At 32.4% G+C, this 16,940-nt stretch overlaps 1 protein-coding gene and 1 non-coding gene across 2 annotated transcripts; one reads left to right on the forward strand and one right to left on the reverse strand.

Moving 5' to 3' along the window:
- Positions 1 to 891: 891 nt before the first annotated feature.
- On the reverse strand, positions 892 to 2,674 carry LOC113863244 (agglutinin-1-like). The gene has a single exon (XM_027496754.1). It carries the CDS (start codon positions 2,672 to 2,674, stop codon positions 992 to 994), a length of 1,683 nt encoding a protein of 560 aa, XP_027352555.1. The 3' UTR covers positions 892 to 991.
- A 10,628-nt stretch (positions 2,675 to 13,302) lies between these two features.
- Positions 13,303 to 13,409, forward strand: LOC113864025. Its single transcript, XR_003504633.1, has one exon. It is a non-coding gene; the product is annotated as a small nucleolar RNA R71 (small nucleolar RNA).
- Positions 13,410 to 16,940: the final 3,531 nt, after the last annotated feature.

The raw sequence follows: 16,940 nt of genomic DNA on the forward strand, positions 1-16,940 counted from the left end.
ACTAGACAATGTAGATTGAAGCCTAAAAAGGAGAAATTGATCTTTTGTTCCCACGCAATTAAGATACGCTTCATAGGTAGTTGTTTTCATCAAGCTTCACTGCGAGCACTAGAATCTCCACTGGGTTAGTAATCTCTACATACCATGTTAGAGTATCTTAGAGAAAATGAGAAACCAGAAAAAAAAATTATTTAAAGCTGCTACATATTTCACTTCTACAAGTGATTCATGTAAAATTCAAAAAATAATTATGTGAAGTGATTTAAATAACAAGAAAATTTCGTGAAAAAAAATTAAAAATTGAAAGAGCGGCAAAGTGGAGGCGGGATGCAGTGCGGGACATGGGGAAAGACAATAAGTTATAATTCATTTATATTTTCTAACAGAAATTAATCATCAAATAAGCTGATTTTGTTCCATTATTAGGTGGGTGTTATACCTCTTGCCAAAATCATCGGATCAAACTAAATGTGACATACAAATCATCTCTAGACAAGCATCTGTCAAATGAACATATTAGTTAATTCAATTGTAGTGCAAACTCTGCATTTCCTTTGAAATTGGCCAGAATAAAACCCTCCCTTCCCCAGTTGAACTAGGTATGTTCATGTCGTATTCAGTTTGTTAAATTATATACCCAATTGCTACATAATTTATTAATTAGAGGAAATGAAGATCTAGCTTTGGAACTGAATCGCCGCTATATCTAGCTTTGTTCCCGTGCTCTAATTATGATTTTAGCTTCCCAATTGTTTTGATTTAACCAGTCAGGTTCTAAAATATATTTTGATTTGAAGCAAACTGGATTCTTTTTATTGATCACTTGATGGATGACCTAGGCTCTTGTTAAAGCATAAATTTACTAGTTAAGCATATTAGAAACACTGCAAAGCAGCATGAAGCTCGTGACTGTTTCTGGAATCGATAGATTCCGTCACTTATTTAAACATTACAGAGGCAGATAGCATTTGCCTCCTCAGGCATGAAGCCATTAAAACAAAGTAGCCCACATTTGGTTAGCGTTACCGGTGTATGGCCAAAGTATTATCTGTTTAAGACTGGGATCAGAGCTTTTCACATCCATCACCATGTCGTCATATAAATTATAAATGGTACCATCACTTTTAAACACCCATCTTTGGCTAGCCCATGCATTGCTACAACCCATCATGACAATGGTAGCTCCTTGTTTGTGTTCTTCAGAAGTTAAACAGTTGTTTGTATTTTGCACTGGTCGTATAGAACCATCTGGGTAAACTGCCCATTGCTGCTCCTCCTTGGTGATGTCACAGACATCCAGCCACATGCTATTTCCGTGAGCTTCCATGCAGAGATTCAAAAACCCAGCGATTGAAGTTACAAAAGGGCTTGTGTCATTGCCTGTACGCCAGCCCTGTCGCATTCGATAATCGTTCTTTTGCACGGTGAGTGTCCCTCCCATGCTACTAGATTCAGCACTCAAGACCAAGCCTGACTTTGGATTGATAATGGTTCCATTGTCCCATATATCCCAATAAGTGGCCTCTGCTACTGCCGAGCTACAATCATATATCATGACATAATTCCCTGGAGCATAACCATAGGTAGTTAAACACTTCCCCTTGGACCTTATCGTCTTGTCACTTTTCAAGGTCCACAGCTGGTTCACTTCAAGCTGGTCTTTGCATTTCCACAGTATGATAGGATTGCCATTGTTATAGGCATTGTCAGAGACATCCACGCACAACCCATCTCGACCACCAATGCGCACGGTTGGTTCATAATGAGAGCTGCAAATCTTTGATTGTTCCACAACTGATCTTATTAAGAGAGGTGATTGGTTTGCATTTGGCGGATTGCAGACAAAAAGCATCAATGCTAGAGCTGAAACTGATGGGTGTGACAAGGAAGTTACAACAACACGTTCTTGACGAACATTTATCAACGTGACATTTTGTGGAAAGGTATCTTGCACTGATTGTTGAACACCTCTTGACAAAGGTTCCCATGTGTTCTCCAAACTTAACATGCTAGGATCAGGTTGAAACGCTGCACGATTTGTGAGGCTTATAACAACCAGCTTAGATATGTACCTAAATCGAGCTGCTTCTGCAACCATTTGGATTATCACGATCAGGGTACGAGCTATTTCTTCATCGTCACTGGCCCCACTTCTTAGAAACTTTATCCCTTGTCTCAAGGCCTCTAAACCTAGGCTTATTCGCTGTCTACTCTGGTGTGCCCACTTCTCTAGATCATCATAATTACCATCAAAAGGAAGGGAGTACTGCTGCGTGCCAGTGAAAAGGTAGGTAGATGCAGATGCTGGGGCATCGCGGAAGAAAAAGGACTCACTTCCTGCCCGGTATGCTACAACATATGCATTAGTCAAATCGATACCTAATTGGATAGATACCGTGTCCGAGTATGAGAGTTCGACTGTAACATATCGATTTGGTTCTTCCACTGTTGAAGGATCTCGAAGCACAGGTATGCCATATATCAGCCCACCTGTTAGTCTCTCTCGAAGCGCATCAATGAACTGATTGTAGCTTGCTGGAGTGGCACTTCCAGTAGTGAATTTAATGGGGTCCTCATTGGTTGCTGGAGGATCGGCTCTTTCTGCACATCTCAGTGCAGGGAATGAACAAGTCCATGCAACGAATAAAACGAGTAGCTTCAAAGTTTTGTCCATTTGTAACTGCATGCAGTTGCACCAAATTTTAACAATAAGATGAAATCAAAACTAAAAGAAGTAATTCAGATATAAAAGCATCATTTTCCTAAGATCTGAAAGCTTATATACCTGGACCTATAACTGTAGAGCGACCCTTGTTGATCCCAATTGCAGTAAAATAACGGATGCTGTGCAATGTTCGGTGTGGCTTGAAAGTTATGGAGTCACTGTGCCTTTTATAAGCAGCGGGATCTTGGACCATTTGTACCACCTCTGAATAAAAATCAAGCCTCATTTTGGAGCATTAGTCTGGTTTGGACAGAGTGCATCTGCCATGCACGGGCCAAACAGTTTCGGCAACAATGGCTGGGACCGCATGCTGTATATATATTAATACATATAGACATCGCCGTTTAGGCCAGCGGTTGTGAAAGCCAGGCATGATATATATAGAGACATCACCGTTTCATAAGAAGTGTCAGCACCGAAAGAAATGTTGCAGGGGAATCTTTTGCTCATTATTTCAATCACTGTTCAATTAAGAAAAACGAATGCAGGAAAGGTGACTCATCTTGGTTTGGATTATTTTATTTTAGGACTAACACCTGTTTCTTGCTTCTTTCCAATTTGCTCTTGGAATCTGCATTGTTAAGATGATAAATTTGTACTGTTACCCTTTGTTTGGATGCAACAGTTTAAATTTTCAATGAAATTAAAATTCTATAAAATTAGAATTACAGCAATTTTTTCTGCAACTCATGTCCATGCTTAACAACTTTTTCGATCGAACGAAGAACTTCAGATGAAGCCTTCCACACTATCATTTGTTTTAATCTCACTGTTTATTCCTTTAAATTTTTTAATTTTTTATTTAAAATAAAATATATCATATTAATTCTATATATTGAAGGGTTAGGATATTATATAAAAAAATATAACTGAATTAATGCAGTAACGAGATGACTGTATTAGAAGAATGTTTGAATGGTATAAAGAGTGTTACGATAAAGATAAGAATTAACAAAGAAAGTAATAATAGTTAATAGTTAAAGTACGTCAAGCAGCATCTCCTTCGGTAAAAGGTGACATCGAGCCCAAGAACAATAATTGTCACTAGCAAACCATAAATTCAACATTAAAAAATTGTATTTTCTTCAATCTTATTTATGAAAAAAATACTTATTCTATTCATTAAAATTAATAAAGCGTACTTATGCATCATAAATTTATATTTTATTTAAAAAATATTCATAATATTAAATAATAAAATTGATATATTATTTATTCAATTCTTTTTAATTGTACAGTATTACATAAGATAAAAAATTATACGTGTAAAATTTTTGTTAGTAATTACAAAATTCAATGCATTTAAATGCATGAAAATCATTAAATATTGTAATTTTTAATAAAAATTTATATACTATCTCATATTTTATACAATGTTGTAAATGTTAGAAAAGTTGTTATATACAATCTTATATTATATACGATGTTGTAAATGTTAGAAAAGTTATTATATACAATTTTTATCATTTATTCCTCTCATTTAATATGTAGTGGCTGTTATATCTTTTAATTTTATGTTTTTTAATTGATTCAAGTGGTAGATAGTACACAATCTATTGAATATATATGATAATGAAGAGACTTAAATTTATTAATGTCACACTATCTAATAATTTGGAAATGTTAAATATAAAATTTACTGAACGTACAAATACATTTATTGCAAGAATTTTAATTTTAATTTTTTGTTTTGAGAGCACATATTTACTACGTTTCTGTAGTTTGAAAAAAAGTAGAGATCAATATGAATATAAAAATGAGGAGATCAATATAAACAATAAAGATGGTGATGAAGAAAAAATTTCATTAGACAAATCTATACCGATTTAGATGGTAATTTTAATTCAAACTTAAATTTATCACAACAAAATATTAAAGATATTGTTAATAATTAGTATTTTTTTTAAATTAGTAATTATGAAATAGATATTGATAGTATTTTAATGCAAGTGAGGGTGAAATTCTTTTTTAGAATGTAAATCCACATTACTAGTATATTAATTGGAAATATTCACATCAAGAAATAGAAGAAAGAGATTTAAATGAGTCAATTTCTTAAGTTTAAAGAGATTCATTATATGTTAAATTATTATTTGTTTATAAAGAGGAACTTAAAAATGCATTCAAACAACATGTTATGGAAATACATCAGAGTTATTTAGTAGTTGAATCAAAATCAACAAAGTTGCATGTGAAGTGTTTGAATCATAATAATGATTACCCATGAAGAGTAAAAGTGTCATTGCTTAAAAATTCAACTAAGTGAAAAATAACGAGGTAGAATGATAAATATACATGTTTCAATCCTACAATATAACAAGACCATAAAAAACTTAATTCAAGAAAGGATGACTGCTCAATTTGAATATAAAATTTTATACAAAAAAGCTTAGAAGGCAAAACCAAAGATGATTGTAAGTGTCTTTCAAATGAATTGTATGTTTCATTGTCAAGATAGTTAAAGTACATGCAATCACTTGTTGTTAACTTTGTTTATAAGATTGAAACAAAAGAGTATGTTATAGATCATCAAGTGAAAAACTAATCTAAAATTTTTGAACGATTGCTTTGGTGCTTCAATCAATGTATGAAAGCTTTCAACTTTTGCAAATCAGTCATTCAGGTAGATCATACATTTTTGTGTGGTAAATATCGTCACACATTGTTGATTGCAACAATACAAGATGAAAAATATTATATCCTTCTACTAGTTTTAACCATTGTTGAACTAAAAATATGTCAACATGAGAATGATTTTTGGAAATGATTCATGTGCATATAACTGCAGAGACAAACGTATTTAGTATCATATCGGCATCAAAATGTTAAAAGTGTTATTTCAAATTCACACACATTGGATGGTAACCTCCAAATACCTATCATATTTATTACATTCTTCATATTGTAAACAATTTCAATCATAGGTTCAAGAACATTAACTTGAAGAAAGATCTTACAAGATTAGATATTTTTTTTTTAGAAATGTCTTCCTTTCATGTAATGTTTATTTTTACTATTAACATAGTACAAATGTATATTGCAGCATATACACCTTTTAAAGTTGTTTTAAAGGATAAGTTAAAAAGATTTTACAATGAGTCACCAAAATGGACAGTGAGTTATAGTGACAAAAGGTGTCGTTATGGACACATGACCACCAATTTGTCTGAAATTGTCAACAAAGTTTTGAAAAGACTAGACATCTATCTATAACAATTTTAGTAAAATGCACTTATTTCCAAATGGTTGAATATTTTGTCAAGCGTGGAGAAGAATCAATGAGTGACCTTAACAATGTAAAAAAGTTTTATCGTAAATTAATGGTAAAAATGCAGAAAAATCAAGAAAAAGCTTCTTCACATTAAGTTTGTTGATTTGACATACAAAGAACAAGATAAAAGGTTAAAGAGACATTTAATCTAGTGACACAAATGGGTGGTAAAAAATGGATTATGATATTGTGTAGAAAATATAATGAATGTGAGAGATTTCAAGCATAATAATTTTCATGCTTACATGTTATATTTGCTTGTGTAGTTGTAAACATTAATTTTTGGCAATATGGTTTATTCAGTGCAATATGTGATAAATGTTACTCATTACAGTGATATCTCTTAAGAAATGAAAGTAACATTCTTACAATATATGAGTGGAAGTTAGTTCCTGATGAAGAAAGAACAAGAGATAAAGGAAGACTAAAATCCACTCATGTTAGGAATGAAATGAATTAGGTTGAGTCACAACCTGGGTAAAGATGTAGGAATTGTCAATAGAATAGTCATAATAAACTTCAATATTCTCAACAAAATCTAAATGAGTAATGTGTACATCTTTTATAAGGTTGTGAAGTCATGAATGACACGTGTTTGAGTTGGATTATGTAATTTTAAATATTGATAATGCATGTTGTATGTTATCACTAACAATGGTACCTTCAATATAATATGTATCACACTTAGAGAAAAAAACATATAGACCACTACAATCAATAGAAAGTATAAAATATGATGTAATGTAAATACACAGTCAACATAAAGTATCAAATATAACATTACAAAGCATTACCACTATAGTTAATCTCAACAATGGTTCTCTTGATGCTACTAATGTGGCATCAAAATGCACTCCCTACGTCAATCTCTTGCTCCACGATGTGAGTTCTAATGCACCTTTAGAGGTGAAACATATAATTCTACTCCAAAGTCAGCATTCAAATCAATGTCAACATAAATGTTGTATCATATAATGTTCTATCATCAAAATCTAGTCTAAGTGTATGAGGTGTAAATATAGATGTACCTCTATAGTGCTAAATGATGATCTAGAGCCTGTGATGGGTGCTGAGTGGCATAAGATGAGTGAAATTACACAAGTGGTCAGCCATGTGATGAATGGAAAGAAAATTGTGATGGTACATAAAACACTCCATCAAGACAATCAGACAACAAAGAAAGAGACCAACTACTATAATTTACTATTTTAGTTTGTAATTTAAGTATGACTAATATTTATTACAATAACTTTTAGTCTAAATTTACTAACAATATTATAAATACAAACAAAAATTAAAACAACAAATAATTTTATGTAATAAATATAAATATATATATATATATATGATTAATTCATTTATGATTACTAATAAATTCTAAAAATTTTATTGTATTTATTTTTCAAATATATATATATATATATATAATTTTTTACAACATAATTACTAAAACAATTTATTCTCAGTTGTATAACATTTATATAACATTAAAATACAAATAAAATCAATTCAAATCGACAAATAATCAAAATAAATTAAAATACCGCATGAACATAAATTATAATTATGATTATCTTTGATAATTTATTAAACATCATAATCATATTATTATTTAATGATATATATAACACTCTCTTTTTGTTTTATTTCTTATTTGATAAATTGTTATAATATTAGATAGTGTTGGAATATGTTTTGAATTGAATGGACGAGTGCTTATTAGAGTTCTAATATAGGGGGTTTCGCTCAGGCAAGACAAATCTCGCTCAAGTAAGATTGAACGCACAGAACCACATGATTTCAGGACAATCTTACTTAAGCAAGATGAGTCTTGCTCAAGTGAGATAGGATAGACTTGGCACAATTGTCCTCTCACCCAAGTGAGGAGTGATCTCACTCAAGTGAGCAGAGATTTCGCTCAGGAGAGCTAAGTCACTTAGGCGATGACTCACAAGAAAAATGGCCACCTCTTTGGACATTGTCTTGCTCAGGCGAGAACAACCCTCGCTCAAGCGAGAATATCAAAAAATGCTTAGAAAGACCACTGTTTGGTTTTCTCACCCAGTCGAGACAGGGCGCGCTCAGGCGAGAGTGACCTCACTCAAGTGAGAACCTACGAAATTGGAGGGATATTTAAGGATTTCCAACATGAAAATTTCATTACTTTCTATTTTTGCGTTCTTTCTTCATTCTCTTTGAACTATCACTCTGTCTTCTTAAATAAAACATCTTCAAACTCTTATCACTCCTCGAATCCGAACTTGGACATCAAATTAAAGCGACTCTAAGTAAGTTTTTCTGAGTTTGGTTTTATATTCTCTGTTTATTTCTCTTTTGTTTTCCATTTCTCAAGAGTATCTCATGATATCGAGGAAACTTCTGTTGTTGAGTAATAATCTTCATTAACCTCTCTCCAAATACTCACCTCGAGGCAAGGAGAGCTCTATTTTATTATTTTATTAAAATATATATTTTGTTCTCATGAGAGCATTATCATATAATTATTATATGAAAATATATGGTTGAATAATAGTACTTGTAAGGAAAAGCTAATGAGATGTGTGTTTGATTGTTTGACTTGAGTGATCATGTTGTGTTTACATTAAATATATGATGAGTACTTAATGTGGAGTATTATAAAATAAATGATATTATGATTGATGATGTATGTTTGGAAATCTGGATATGATAAAATGTTATTAATGAATGTTTGACAATTTTTGCATGACAATATACTTTGGAAATAAACGATACTATAAACTTAGTTTAGAAGTGCTTTATTAAGCATGATCTTTTAGCTAGATAAGGGGAGTGATAAGAAAAGGAATATGATATCAGTATAAAGTGTTTAATAGATCTAGTGTGAATAGTTATAAAGATACACTAGGAGTATAGAGTCCGGGACAATGGAAAATTTGGGAAAAAAGTAAGATAGTGAGCAACATTCGCGTTTGTGTACAAACTTTTTTTGAGAGTAAATGCGTCACATGGCCTCACACTCATTTCTTGGCTATACCTTTGCTAAAAGGCCTATTATTATATACATTGTATCCATGTGAATAGGCTAACTGACAACTGTTTATCTAGTTAAATAAGATTTCAAGAAGTGCTAGAGGCATCGTATTTCAATGATCACACTACACTAGGAGTGTATAATTAAAAGAGAGAAAAATAAAGATTTATGATAAATCTATGTATTATGACTATGTGAGAATTGTTACTATGTTGTTTTGTGATTGAAAATATTAAGCTTTTCTTCTCTTCTATGTTGATAATGATGTTGTGATGTTAACCTTTGATGTTAAGTTATGTTTAATGATAAGGTAGATGTTCATCTTTACTAAACTTTTCAAGGAATAAGGATGATGACAACTCGAGAATGAATTAGATTGGTAAATAGTAATGTAAACTATAGGATAAATTATGTATTTAATGAGTATCAGAGGTTTTGTTATTTTAAGTTTGCTATAGATTGTGATAATGTCTCTAGCCACATCTATACTTTGGAGATGGACCTATATTATTGTGTTCCTTTAAACTTTCCTTTAAATAATAGGATCCATCGTATGCTCTTTGTATATACATTTATAGGGGAACTATTAGGACTCCAGCTGCTGTGAGTTACTTGTGTACTTATCATGACAATGATCATCTCGAAAGACCAACCCAAGTAACTTTTGAGCGAGTAATTTCAACCTTGGTGCTCTCCCTCACCGAAGGGTCTAATCTGGATAAGTGATCAACAACAGAGTTCTCACTCCCCCTTTTTATCTCGGATCTCTACGTTAAACTCTTGTAGCAAGAGAATCCATTGAATAATCATTGGCTTAACATCCTGTTTAGCCACCAAATATCTAAGAGTAGAATAGTCACTATAAATAACGACTTTAGACATAGTTAAATAAGGGCAAAATTTATCAAATGCAAATACCATAGCTAGCATCTCCATCTCAGTAGTGGTATAGTTCCGCTGTACTCCATCCAAAGTTCTACTCGCATAATAAATCGCTTGAAAAATCTTGTTCTTCCTTTGGCCTAGAACTACTCCAACAGTTGTATCACAAGCATCACACATAAGCTCAAAAGGTAAAGACCAATCAGGAGAAATAACCACAAGGGCATCAATTAACTTACTCTTAAGGGTATTAAAAGGATATAAACAAGCATCATCAAATTTAAACAATATACCCTTAGCTAACAAATCAGAAAGAGGTTTTGCTATTTTTGAAAAGTCTTTGATAAACCTTCTATAAAACCCTGCATGTTCTAAGAAACTCTTAACAGATTTAACACATGTGGGAGGGGGAAGTTTAGCAATAACTTCTACCTTAGCAGGGTCTACTTCTATACCCCTACTAGAAACTTTATGCCCTAAAACAATGCATTCATCAACCATAAACTAACATTTTTCCCAATTTAAAACCAAATCAGCCTTTTTACATCTTTGTAAAACCAAATCAAGGCTATGCAAACAATTTTCAAAAGTGTTGCCATAAATAGAAAAATCATCCATAAAAATCTCAATACAAATTTCTAATAAATCAAAAAATAATGCCATCATGCATCTCTGAAATGTCGCGGAAGCATTACATAAATCAAATGGTATCCATTTATATGCAAAAGTACCATAAGGGCATGTAAAAGTAGTCTTCTCTTGGTCTACTAATGCGACAGGTATTTGCATGTAACCCGAATAAATATCCAAACAACAATAAAATTCACGCCCTGCTTATTTTTCTAACATATGATCAATAAAGGGAAAGGAAAAGTGGTCTTTTCGGGTGGCCTCATTAAGCTTCCTGTAGTCTATGCACATTCGCCACCCAGTTACTTTCCTTGTGGCAATAAGTTCTTGTTGCTCATTCTTCATAACTATGGTTCCTTCTTTCTTTGGTACAACATGTACAAGGCTTACCCATGGGCTACCAGAAATAGGAAAAATAATACCAACATCTAATAACTTAATTATCTCCTTTTTTACTACTTCCTTTAGACTGGGGTTAAGTCTCCTTTGAAGTTGAACCTTGGGTTTGAATTCCTTCTTCAAGTGAGTCCGATAGGTGCAAATGGAAGGGCTAAGACCCTTAATGTCATGAATGCTCCACCCAAAGGCCTCCTTGTTATAAAAATCTGCTTAACTATACTCCTAGTTATGACCCGATTCGGGATTTGACGTCACAGCAAAACTCACTTTGCTCGCCTTGGAAATCGGCGAAAGATAGCAAGCGGACAGCGATTCGGGTTCCTATGCAAAATGAAGATGTTCAGTAAGCCTTATACACAGAGCGAACAAACTCAGGCTCAGCCAGGGCCCTACTCATCTAAATCAATGGCACGTGGGACAAGTGAGGGAAGGAAGGGCGGGATGAAGCAAGCAGCCAATTCCTTGCAAGCGACGACCCAGGAGCGGATTCCCCACCGGCTGGGGGACAGGAGACGGCCATCTCGAGGCACATCACAGCCTCAAGACTCTCATCAATTTCTCCTCCATAATATCTATCAATTTAGAAGAAATTATTACAGGAAGAGAAGAGGGAGGAGATAGAAAATCATATTTAAGATTAGAAGGAAGAGGTTTAAGCTCTAATTCAGGGGGTTCTTCAATGGAAGATTTAGGAATTTGAATATCTCGTGCTCCCAAGCTTTCAAAATGCCTAGGCGCCAACCATTGACTTTGATTCCCGCTCTCCAAAGCCAAAATTTCATCTATTACTTCATCTGTTTCAATTAGAGCATCTTTTTCAAGTATGAGAATCTTCTCTAGAGTATCATCCCTCAACCTATCAATTAATTGTACAGAGTCTAAAGAGGAAAAAGGATCATTTAAAGAAATAAAATTACAAGAATCAAAACTAGAAGGGTGTTTAAGAGAATCAAAAACTTTAAAAACAACTTCATCGTCTAGCCTCAATGTGAGCTTCCCTTGCTGGACGTCTATAATGGTCTTCCCAGAATAATGGGGACCTCATTATCTTCCTCCATGTATAGTACAATGAAATCTATAGGGGAGATGAATTTGTTGACCTTTACCAAGACGTCTTCTACTATACCTCTTGGGTAAGTGATGAATCTATCTGCTAACTACAAAGAAACAGAGGTAGGTTTGGGTTCTTACATACCCAATCTTCTAAAAATAGAGAGAGGCAATAGATTTATGTTAGCTCCTAAATCACATAGGGCTTTATTAAAATGAGAGCTACTTATAGTATAAGGAATAGTAAAATTTCCTGAGTCTTTAAGTTTTAGGGGTAGCTTTTTCAAAAGGATTGCAGAGCATTCCTCATTAAGCCTTATAGTTTCGAATTCCTCTAATCTTCTTTTATTACTTAATATTTACTTGAGAAACTTAGCATATTTGGACATTTGAGAGATAGCTTCCACAAAGGGTATATTGATGTGCAACTTCTTCAAAATTTTAAGGAATTTGTTGAACTATGGGTCCTTCTGACTGCCTCTCAACCTCTGCAGAAAAGGGATTCAAAGTTCTTGAGGCCTGGACATTGTTGATGGTGCTTCTTTCTTTTCTTGTTTTGTTTTTGTGACGTCAGCGTGGCTATGCATATGAGGAAGCACAGGCATGCATATAGTGATATTCTTCGATTTTGGCATGATTTTAGGCAACATCTTCTCGTTTCTCAATGTAATTGCCTTAGCATGTTCTTTAGGGTTAGGTTTGGGCTAGGAAGGCAACGTCCCTAGCGCTTTTTGAATCAACAAATTTGTAAGTTGTCCCAGTTGTGATTTTATCTCGAATGTATCAGAGATTATTTCTGAAAACTTCTTGTCCATTATTTGGGCTTGTTGCTCTAACTGAAGAATTTGTTGTTTCATCTGGGACTCAAGCTTTGAAATCCTCTTCTCCAATTGAAAGGTTGAGGGCTCTCTCCTTTCTGTCCTTACTCCTTGAGATTGCATATGGGAAGGGCGATTCTCCCATGAGTTCATGGGTTTGTTACGCCATCTAAAATTGTAACTGTTGTCCAAGAAGTTAGTCTCCTCGGTCTCTGGAGGTTTTGCTGATGGTTCTTGTGCCCTTAATAAGAATTCTATTTGCTTTGACAAAGTTTCCAACTTATCTGTTATTAAGTCGCAACTTTCTACCTGGTAGATTGGAGCGGCTTCCTTCTTTTTGCTTCTATGATGGTCTGTATGCCATTGAAAATTAGTATATGCTATATTTTCTATCAATGTATGAGCTGCAGTTAGCCCCTTGCATAGGAAGGATCCTTCAGCAGCTGCATTAACTGTAGCTATATTAGAAGATGAGAGTCCAGCATAGAAAATCTGCATTTGCTTTCACACAGAGAAACCATGATGTGGACATCTCTTTAGAAGTTCTCCAAAGCGCTCCCACGTCTCAAACAGAGATTCAGACTCATATTGTTGAAAATTGGAGATCTTTGTCATCAGCTTCGCAGAGAGCGATGGTGAGAAATATTTGGCTAAGAATTGTTGTGTTAGGCCATCTCATGTTGTAATTGAATTAGATGAAAGTATGGAGAACCATACATTCACTCTTTCCGTGACAGAGAATAGAAACAGACGAAGCCTTATAGCATCTTTGGTGACACCATTATATGTGATGGTATCAGTGAGTCGGAGAAACTTTTTCAAATGAAGGGTCTTTGTCAGGTTTCCCCAAAAACAGTGTAAAGTTCTGGACTAGATTGATCAAAGTCGACTTTAATTCAAAATTATTGGCCTCTATGTCACGTGCTACAATGCTTCCAGCATCACCCTCAGCAGTGGGTGTCATGTACTCTAAGAATGGTTATTTTTTTACTATCTTTTTCTTTTCTCTACACTTCTTTGTTAGCCTACGAGTAGTCTTCTTGATTTCTGGATCAAAATAGAGTTCTGTAATAAGTTTAGAATGAGTGAGCATAAAATAAAATAAAAATAAAAATGTTTAAATCAACCAAATACTCGATTTTCTTTGATATTGAAAACTAATTCCAGCAACGGCACCAAAAACTTGTTCGTAGACAAGTGTACTTATCAAAAAGTAATAAAGGATTTTTGAATTAAGAGTTCCCAAGTTATCATCCCATAGAAATTATTTTCAAGTATCAAGAATAACTTAATTTGATTGTTTAAACGTAACGGGATTGTAATGTATCAAAAATAGAGTTTAATTTTAACAATAAATTAAAATAAAAGTAAATGAATGTATAAGAGACATCAAATGAGATGAACCTAGGACTTATGGGTTTACCTACTACACTTCTTTATGTTCTAATTAATTTAATCTTGATATTGGTATCCAAATATTTGCCAACCACTCATAATTAGTTCTATTAACACCCAATGATTATGCAATATCAATATTCTTTTCCCTGAGTAAACACCCCCAATGATAATGCAAGGGAATTGGTCAAGAAAGTGTAAAGACCCTATGAGTTTGTTAATTTAATAACAGTTGAAAGAAAGAAATTAAGTGTGATTAACCTAGCCCCTTGTCTCATTTTATCCTATAGTTCCGTTAATTGCATGTGGTATGATCACCTATAATGCAACTAACTATGGGATGCTAAGGGTGATCAAGTCTTAACATACACAATATAATCCAATAGAATAAAAATCAAACATTAAAGAAAAACCAATACCAACATTAAAGTAAAAATCACACAAAGTTTGTAGTAGGATCCACCATAGCCCTAGTTATGGGTTTAGTTATTCATAACAAAATAAACAACGAAGAATGTGATAAATAAACCCATAACTACAACGAAAAATTTAAATAAAAGAAATCCAGAAAAGTAAAAGACGAAGAGAGCTCTCGTTCTCCAAAGGGCGCTCAATCACTTGCTTGGACTCCAAGGAGAATCTCGTTGTTCTTACCAATGGTTTCCAATGACTCTCAAAGATGAGTTTGGCTAAGAAGGAGAAGAAGGTGTGTAGAGAAGTTGAAGTGTCAAGTGTGGAGCATAAGGCCTCTTTATATAGGCTGTGCCTTGAGTTTTCAATCAATTGAGCTTTATCTTTTTAAATCTGTTTTATTCATAATTAGAGTCGCTCCAAATCTTTATATTTCAATCTTGATCTAAGCTTAAATTTTAAATTCAAAATTCAAACTCAGATTCACATAGCCCAGTCAAGGACTAAAAGTATCTAAATTTTATCCAAAATATCTCCATAATGCACTAATAACAACTTCAAGCTAAACTGCAACAATTAATAATATAATTAGTGTAAATATATATGAAATAGGATTTAAATGTATAAATATAAGTCATAAAATATATTAAAATATAAATTTATCACTTTGGAAGACCAACTCGGCTCACTTTAGAACAGGAGAATGGTACTAAAGTTGTAGCCAATACAGATGATTCGGCCAAGATGAGAATCTGACCCTAAAGAAGTTAGTTGAAATTAAAGGTTGGTTTGGGAATGACAGCTAGGATCATCCTCAGTATTTTGATGTGGAAACAAATTACTCATTAGGACTTGAATTATTTTATTTCTCTTGTAAATTATGTATATGAGTTCTAATGTATATTTTTTAGAATTATGGTTTGTAATGATCAACTTTTACATATTAATGAAGGTTAATATATGTATATTTTATTTCAGTCTTGACATAAATTTATTCATAAGTTATAATAAAATGATATATATATATATATATATATATATCATTTTTAATACTTGTATATTTTATAAACTGAGTACCAAAGATAAAAATTTAAAATTTTATCACATATTGTATTATAAATATAAGTAAGTTTATCTCATTTTCCCTTTTCAATATAAATTATTTTACAAATTATATAAATAAAATAAAGACGTTATAAATTAGCTAAAATAAATATATTTTGTAATGCATATTTACTTATAATTTAAAACATTCCTCTTTTATCATTACTAATTTTAACTTTAAGTATTACTAATTCTTAATTTGATTATTATATTCCTAAAATTATTAACAATATTTTAATAAAAAGAAAATTTAAATATAAACAATAAAACATATAATCAATATTTATGTTTATTTAATTTATTTATCTATATTCATTTAGTACAATTATTATCAATTTACTATCTACAATATTGTTATCATTAAAATACAAATAAAAAATATTAAAATATACAAATAATAAGACAAACTCAAAATTTATTTTAATATAAATACACATATATAAATAACATTAATTTTTAAAAAATTATTACAAATAGTCTCTTTTACTATTTTAATTTGTAATTTAAGAATCTGTAATATTTATTTTAATCATTTCATACCTAAAATTTTTAACAATTATCTAAATACAAATATAAATTTAAATAAATAAAAATTATATTTAATTTTATTTATACTATTATAAATTTAAATAAATAATAATACATATTTCTGATTACTAGTTACATTTATCCAAATAAATATTTATATTTATTCAATTTATAAAATAAAATGGTGACAGCAGTCTCCAACAAAGGTGACAGCAATGAACATACAAAGACAATGGTGGTAGCGGCAGCAACATAGAGATACACTTAAGCCGAATGTAACAACACATGGATTCTGGCAGTGACGATACACGCAATGGCCCACGCTCAGATGCAACTATTGATGGTCAAAACACACTTCCAACATCGACATAGAGAACTCAACTTCACAACTTCATTAGTAATGGAAACACTACCTGAGAAAGGTAATTTTGCTTGTTTAGCTAAGTGGCATGAATCACAAATAAGATCAACAAATGTTTTAACATATAGAAATTGCCAAGAGTCACTAATTATAAAGCATTCTTAGAAGAGTGGCCTAACCTATAGTGTCATATCTCAAAATTAATCAAATTGTTTGTAAAAGCAGAACTAGAAATCAAATTCATAGTATAAAAAGAATTGACATAGGTGAATTAGGATCTTCAAGTACTTCAGCTAGCCCAATCATCTTCGAATTATACTTGTTCTGAATGACACAACAGGTTTTGTCAAAAG

Source organism: Abrus precatorius, unplaced genomic scaffold (assembly GCF_003935025.1).
Source record: "Abrus precatorius isolate BTA unplaced genomic scaffold, Abrus_2018 Scaffold3, whole genome shotgun sequence".
NCBI lineage: Eukaryota > Viridiplantae > Streptophyta > Magnoliopsida > Fabales > Fabaceae > Abrus > Abrus precatorius.

What these genes read in the sequence shown, in the direction of transcription:
- LOC113863244 (XM_027496754.1), bottom strand. Translation starts at nt 2,674, where the DNA reads ATGGACAAAACTTTGAAGCTACTCGTTTTATTCGTTGCATGGACTTGT.